General features: G+C 46.2%; 1 protein-coding gene across 1 annotated transcript in view; it reads left to right on the plus strand.

Moving 5' to 3' along the window:
- The first annotated feature begins 1,353 nt into the window (after positions 1-1,353).
- LOC111217819 (metal transporter CNNM4-like) overlaps positions 1,354-7,833 on the plus strand; it is a 29,707-nt gene continuing 23,227 nt past the window's right edge. Inside the window, exon 1 of the mRNA XM_022739798.1 lies at positions 1,354-2,884. Coding sequence (XP_022595519.1) covers positions 1,354-2,884 — 1,531 coding nt within the window. The remainder of the gene's footprint in view (positions 2,885-7,833) is intronic.

Below are 7,833 nucleotides of genomic sequence, written 5' to 3' on the forward strand. Positions count from 1 at the left end.
AAACACGGTGACGTTAGATGTTAAATATAACATATGGACAAGTTTATTGTAGCTAATAATAATAAACTTTATTAATAAAGAGGTTTCATACAAGAGATGTTGCTCAAAGTGCTTTACAATAAAAAAATCTAACAGTACAATGAGATAAAATAAGGTCAGATTGAAGGAGAATGATAATAGACAATAGAACGACAGCAGAGGATAAAATATGTAACTGAAAATAAAGACACTGATAAAAACAGAAAACTAAAAATTTGAAAATGTTCAAGTGCAAGCACCTCTGCATTTCTGAGAAAACTGCAGTCATTTCTTTTTTTAAATCAGATTTTCAAATTTTAAATCAGAATCACTTCACCTGGTTTGACCAGTAGGTGGCACTGTAGGCCAGGACAGAGGGAAATACTATGGGCTGTATTACATAACTGTTAGCCACTGAATATTAGGACCTAATAATAAATAAAGATGATTAATTAAAATCCAGTTCACAGGACATATTATCAGAAAAAAATAAAATATTTTAATACAATGAGGTGATGGTCAGACTAAAAAAGATAAGAAATCTTTCCTATTTGACATTAATTAAAAGTAAATGCATTTTATACATATACAGGCAGTAAATTGTATTATTATTATTGTTACTATTATTATTATTATTATTATTATTATTATTATTATTATTATTATTATTATCATTATTATTAGTATTATTATTGCAGAGACAGACCAGATCCCAGCAGCTGCAGAGAGTCTGTCTCTGGAGAAAATGTCTCTGCATCCAGGACCGGGCTCTGTGCCAGAGGGATGCTGCAGGATGTGGGCGGGGAGGCGGGGAGGGGAGCGGGAGCGGAGTGGCGGGGTACTGGGGAGGGAGGGGGGGTGTGCACGGATGCCATGTGCGTTTACATAACAGCAGCTGACTCCAGATACAATTGGATGAGAAACCGCTGGCCGCAGCAGCAGCAGCGGCGGCGGCTGCGGCAGCGGCAGCGGCAGCATCCCTCCGCTGTGTGCCGCATTGCCCAGAGCAGAGAGAATAACAAGGCTACACGGGGGGGGAGGAGTGGGGGTGAGTGGGAGTGAGTGGGGGTGAGTGGAGGGTGGCGCAGGGTAAATGCATATATTGGGGCTGTTTGGGTGCACATGAGAGTGTGGGCTTCCTGCTGCAGTGCATCATCACAAATAAAGCAATAACGGACTGTGAGTTTGTGACTGTGTGTTTGAGGGGAAGGGGGGGTTGTTTGTTTATTAGCTGTACCTGTCCCTGTCCGGTAGGCGGTGATGAAGGGTGGGGGGGGGGGAGGGGTGTGTCATGGGGGAGGGAGGCGGGGGGTGGAGCCGCTCGGACATGAGTAAATGACGTCAGCTCCTAGGTCGCCGAGCAGTGAAACAAACATGGCGACAGAATGGAGCGGGCAGCAGGGTTACATTCTCACTGTCGTTATCTGCCTGTGGAGCGCGGTCGGCGGCCGGACGGAGACGGCGGCGGCGGCAGCGGCGGCGGCGGCGGGGTCCGGCGGCAGGGGCAGCGGCGGGAGCCAGGTGCTCGGCATGCGGCTGGAGAGGAGCGACAAGCCCTCCAGCACCAATGACGACGGTGTCATCCAGGTGACCGAGGAGAGCTCCGTGCAGCTCCGGTTTTACGGGGTGCAGCTCCACTCGGGCGCCTGGACGCAGATCCGCTTCACGGAGCTCACGGACGGCGGCGGCGGGGACGAAGAGGACGGTGAGGAGGGGGAGGCGGTGGCGGTTGCAGTGGCGGCGGCGCGGGGCGGCAGCGGCATGATGGACGCGCCGGACAGGACTTGTGCTGATTTCACGAAGGACATCAACGTCGGGACCTTCATGAACGTCAGCAGCCGAGGCACGTCGGGGGTGCTCACCGTGCACATCAAGCCGCTGCGCAAGAGCGAGCCGCAGAAGGAGTATGCCCTGTGCACGCGGAGCGCGGACGGCGGCAGGTGGGTGCTGCTGGGGGACAGTGACGGCAGGGTGCTGGTGGTGGAGGAGAAGAAGTCCCTGCTGCCCATGTGGCTGCAGGTCATCCTCATCTGCTGCCTGCTCGTGCTCTCCGGGATGTTCAGCGGTCTGAACCTGGGGCTGATGGCGCTCGACCCCATGGAGCTGCGCATCGTCCAGAGCTGCGGCACCGACAAGGAGAAGAAGTACGCCCGGAAGATCGAACCCATCCGCAGCAAAGGGAACTACCTCCTCTGCTCGCTGCTCCTGGGCAACGTCCTGGTGAACACCACCCTCACCATCCTCCTGGACGACCTGATCGGATCAGGCTTGGGCGCCGTGGTCGCCTCCACCATTGGCATCGTCATCTTCGGTGAGATCGTTCCCCAGGCGCTGTGCTCCCGCCACGGGCTGGCTGTGGGCGCCAACACCATCCAGGTGACCAAGTTCTTCATGTTCCTCACCTTCCCGCTGTCGTTCCCCGTCAGCAAGCTGCTGGACGTGCTGCTGGGCCAGGAGATCGGCACCGTGTACAACCGGGAGAAGCTGGTGGAGATGCTGAAGGTGACGGAGCCCTACAACGACCTGGTCAAAGAGGAGCTCAACATGATCCAGGGCGCGCTGGAGCTCAGGACTAAAACCGTGGAGGACGTGATGACGCCTCTGGGGAACTGCTTCATGATCCAGGCGGACGCCGTGCTGGACTTCAACACCATGTCGGAGATCATGGAGAGCGGATACACTCGTATACCTGTGTACGACGACGAGAGGTCCAACATCGTGGACATCCTGTACGTCAAGGACCTGGCCTTCGTCGACCCGGACGACTGCACCACCCTGAAGACCATCACCAAGTTCTACAACCACCCGGTCCACTTCGTCTTCCACGACACCAAGCTGGACGCCATGCTGGAGGAGTTCAAGAAAGGTGTGTGTGTGTGTGTGTTCTTCTTCATCACCAGCATCAGCATCAGCATCATCATCGTTATCGTCGTTGTCGCACTTGAGCAGCTGGTTTCTCTGAGGATGCTGCAGTGCAATCAACTGCTGGTTGGTTTGTTGTAGAGTGAAAGCCTGCAGCCATCACTGCATCCACACACACACACACACACACACACACACACACACACACACTTCTATCTAACCATCACAACTGAAAGCCTAACTCTAACCCCGACCCTCCAACCGAGTCCTGACCCTGAAATGCCGTTGGAGGGCGTTTCACAAAGTGAGGACCGGCCCAGAACGTCCTCACTCTGTTAGGAAAATACTTTTTCTGGTCCTCACTATGTAGCATTAACAAGTACACACACACACACACACACCCCTCCCCCCTCCTGGCTGCAGGCTCTGTCTGTGTTGATCAGCACTATTGATGAGTGGAACATCCCAGCACAGACGTGAGCAGCAGATCAGAAGTGATGCAGAGCGCAGCAGACATCCTGTCGCAGCTCGTCTCATCCAGGTGCTCAGTCCTGCTCACGCCGTGTCCTCAGAGAGGTTTCTAACCTCGACACACCTGATCTGAAGCGTGCACAGCCTCGGAGCTGTCGTGATTAATGATAGTAGTAATGATAAACTTAATTTGTATAGCACGTTTTATACAAGAAATGCAGCTTTACAACTAAGTAATGACAAGTGCTTCGCATGAAAAGACATAAAATGAACATAAAACATTGATGTAAAATGAAAAACATTTAAAAACATGAATGTAAAATGAGATGGAATAATGATAAAATAATAAATGAAGTAATAGATAATTAAAATAGAATAAAAAAGATTACATAGAAAGCAAATTTCAGAGCTAGTTAAAGACTAAAGAGAAGAGCTTTCTTCTGCAGGTCGTGTGTCTGTAACTGACAAAAGCTGCATAATTCATGCTCAAAATTTAATATCAAGTGAAATATTTTTATTTCTCCTTCCAGTAAGTTTTTGCATTCAGTCAGCAACATTTATGAGGCGTTCAAAAACCCTGAGGTTTTCTGAACAGGATGATTTCTGCAAAGATGACACAGAGAGTTGCAACATAGTCGAATCATTTTTGAAACCAAATATATCACAAATGTGACGGTTCATGTTCTCAGACGAGAGAGATTTCTGCTTTTCTTGGTCTTGCATGATAGTAAATAGAATATTCTTGTATCTTTCCAAACTGTGATGCACATCTTTCATTGTTTACTGATGTTTTATCGTTTAAACTGTTAATCAGTTAATCAAAAATATAAGATAAATCGATAATTAAAATAATCCTTAGTTGCAGCAACAAACACTGCTTGGTGTTTAACATGCAGAGCCAGAGGCGTCCTCAAAAGTAAAACCATTAAATTCAAGTGATACATAGAGAGTGAAGACAAGACTGACGACATGAAGGTGATTTTATTTATTATTTTTTGGACGTTTCAGAAACCAGAGAAGAGTTGGTTCAAAAATTAATTGATGAATCACTTTTCCAGTAATTTCCCAAAGCCAAAGGTGATGCGTTCAAGTCGCTTGTTTTATTTTACCAGCAGTTCACAATCCAAAAATGTTCAGTTTACGATCAGATGTGACGAAGAAAAGCATCAGATCTTCTTTTCTGAAAATCTTTAACCAGCGTTTGTTCGATAAATGACTAAAACTATTAATCAATCCTCAAAATAGTTGCTGCAACAGTCAGAAAACCCACAAATATTCAGTTCACAGTGACAGAAAACCTAAAAAAATAACTCTTATGATTCCACAACGTTGATTTAAATAATCATTAGAGTTTTAACACTTCTCTACATCGTTTTTTTATCCATTCGCCTCATCAGTGTGCGATATAATCCGACAGCATCGAGGATTTCACTGATGATCATCTTCAGTCAGAGCGGGAACCAATCAGTGAAATCAGCCGCTGTTTAATGTTTGATGGGATGAAAATCTGCACGTTCAGGTGCACAGGATTAGCGCGGGAAACCTCAGCGCTGATATCCACACCTTGAACACAAAGCAGGTATCACAATATCATAATCAGCATAACAAACCTGCCGTGAGTTAAAGCTTAATCAGACGCCAGGGGAGATTTTAAAGCTATGTATACATTTAAATATATATATATATATATATACTTAACCCGAGTCGACGACGACTTCCCACACTACAGAGATATATATATATATGTTTGATTCACTCTGACAGTTACAGTAAATAGATGTAAACACACTTTTTATCAGCTGTTTGTTATCGGTTCCTGTTTCACCTTTCAACAGAAAAAAAAGCTGCTAAAGACTTGACTGTAATTTCAGCTTCCACTGTGTGTAACCGTTACACACAGCTGTGCCTGTTTATAACACTCATATTACCATTAAAGCTCAAACAATGGAGGATCGTAGAGGCAGATACCGACACTGATATGTGGGAGTGTAAAATGATTGAAGTTGTTAATCTGCCTTTAATGAAGAGACACAATCAGTCAAACTGGATGAAAACTAAACGGCCTAAATTAATAATGTTGCGTCATTAGGTTCCACATCTCACAATATCATTATAAACTCGAATGTCTGTCGCTTGACGGACTGAGTGATAAAGTTTCCTCATTGGCTGTTGCTCTTTCAAAATGAATTGGCGTGAACAGTTTCTGTTAGGAGGCGTTCACAGGCAGCAACTTAACGTCTCTGTCACTAGATCAACGACTTCTCAGACCAGTTTAGAGACTTTTTCTTGGACAGATCTTTGCTGCTTTCTGTAGAAAAGAGTCATCAGTGCTACCTCATGACTGTGGATTACTTAGTTAATCAATAATCACAAAAGTCTCTGATTAATTGTGTGTTGATCAACAGCTCTAATTAGTTGCATCTTTGATAATATGTTAGAAAATTGTGAGAAATGCCTTCATAAGTTCCCAGACTCTGAGGTAACCTTTGCTTGAAAGATGATTAATTGATTATAAAAACAGCAGCTGATTAACTTCCTGTTGATCAGCTCTTTGGTTGTCAGTCACTCGGTCGGGAACTTGGTCAACTCGAAGGTTGAAGCCGTCGTCCCGGTTTCTAGTTCGTCAGGCTGAAAAGTAACTGATGTGAACCTGCTGCAGGGTCTCTGACCGTGACCTCTGACCCCCCTCTGGAGCGTAGACAGGCGGGGGGGGGGGACTGAGCCGACCTCTCTGTGAGTCGTCCTCCGGGCTGATGTCAGCCTGTGAAGCAGCTCGTGTCACAGCTGAACACAGAACCAGGCCTGCTGGCTCTGATGTGTGCAGCTACAGCTCAGTGCTGAGGCCAGCGGCAGGTGACGTGATGAGATCATCATCATCATCATCATCATCATCATCATCATCATCAGCTGCTCTGAGAGCAGAACACCTGATGTCAACACTGTATCTGTGAAAGCACCTCCCTCCTGTAAAGACCATCCTCTTTGTGCTGATTCAGAAACTTCATTCAGTTGCTGATGGCGACAACTTCTGCACCGATTTTTTTTTTTCTTTCATGTCCTATATTTATAATTCTTCTCATTTAAAGTAAAAATATATAGTGAATAGTGAGATTTTAAAGTTCCTCCAAATATGTTTTAAATTCTGTAGAAATCTTCCGCTGTGATTCATATTTAGTTTCACATGTTTTCACACATAGAAACCGGGTCTGAAGTTCATCTCCTCTCACTTCCTGGTTGAGAAACCTGGATCAGGCCTTGAGCCCCGCCCACCACCTGCCTGCTCCAGGTGGACAGGTGACAGAGCAGAGAGTATGAAGATGGTGAGAGGAGGAAACATCAGAGAGACTCAGCCTCATGTTTGAGCCTCAGTCAGACCCAGACTCAGAGGAGGAGTCTGAGACCAGAACCAGAGACTAGCAGACGGGTCAGAACCGTTAGTGTAGTTAGCATCTTTTCAGAATGGTTAGCATAATTAGCATATTTCAGAACTGTTGCCGTATGTAGCATTTACGAGGGCGGTTAGTGTAGTTAGCATATTTTGAGAATAGTTAGCACAGTTAACATCTTTTTATTTGTTTATGTTGTTTGTTAGCTTGTAACTGTCAGTGGCTGACACAGTGTTAGCAGTAGTGCTAATGCTAACTCTCTCTCTTTTTACTGAGAAGGTTTCAGGTTGATTTAGCTCCACCCCCCCCCGTCCCCACAAGTTGACAGGATTGGTTCCTGAGGTTTGTGACGTATGAAACCCTGAATCTGTTTTTATCCGACCGTCATGGGTTCACTGCAGTTCAAGGTGGAAACACTCAGTCATGGTGTTGGTGATTATTTCATCATCATGTGTGTGTATTATATAAAAACATCATATTGAGAGCAGACGTCTTACTGTTTCAGTTTCCTGCAGGTTTTCATCAGGTTAGATTTTTAAAATAAAGCGTTTTTCCTTCTTTTATTATTTTTATTTGTGTCGTCACACACAAAATAACTGACACATGACTCGACAGCAGAGCGTCTGTCTCCGAGTCACTGGGACACGTTTGGAGACTCGTCACACAACATACGACACACATGTAGACAGATGAAGGTGTGTGAAGCTCAGTGACTGTGACTCCCGTTGACCTGATAGTGTTTCTCACTGGCAGCCGTCGGTGTCCACGTCATGTCAGGTGTGTTGCCAAACGGTTTTATGTGTGTTTTAATGAGGCGAGCTCAGAGCGCCGAGCCAGGACTGGATTAATCTGTTGTTTCTCTTTTTCTCTCTGCCACATGACCGGACAGCAGCAGAGAACATAGGAAGAATAATATCCACTGACAGATCCAACGGCAGCCTGACTGACGCTGGCGCTGGCCTCCCAAACACAGAAACAGAAAGGATGTTTTCATGTTGCGGGGGCTGAATCTCTGTTTGAAGGGCAGCTGCCTGAAGTTTAGGAGGCAGCAGCTGCAGTGAACCACCCCCCCACCCCCAAACCTACACCCCGACCC

The sequence above is a fragment of the Seriola dumerili genome, unplaced genomic scaffold (genome assembly GCF_002260705.1).
Source record: "Seriola dumerili isolate Sdu_G_001 unplaced genomic scaffold, Sdu_1.0 BDQW01000047.1, whole genome shotgun sequence".
Taxonomy (NCBI): domain Eukaryota; kingdom Metazoa; phylum Chordata; class Actinopteri; order Carangiformes; family Carangidae; genus Seriola; species Seriola dumerili.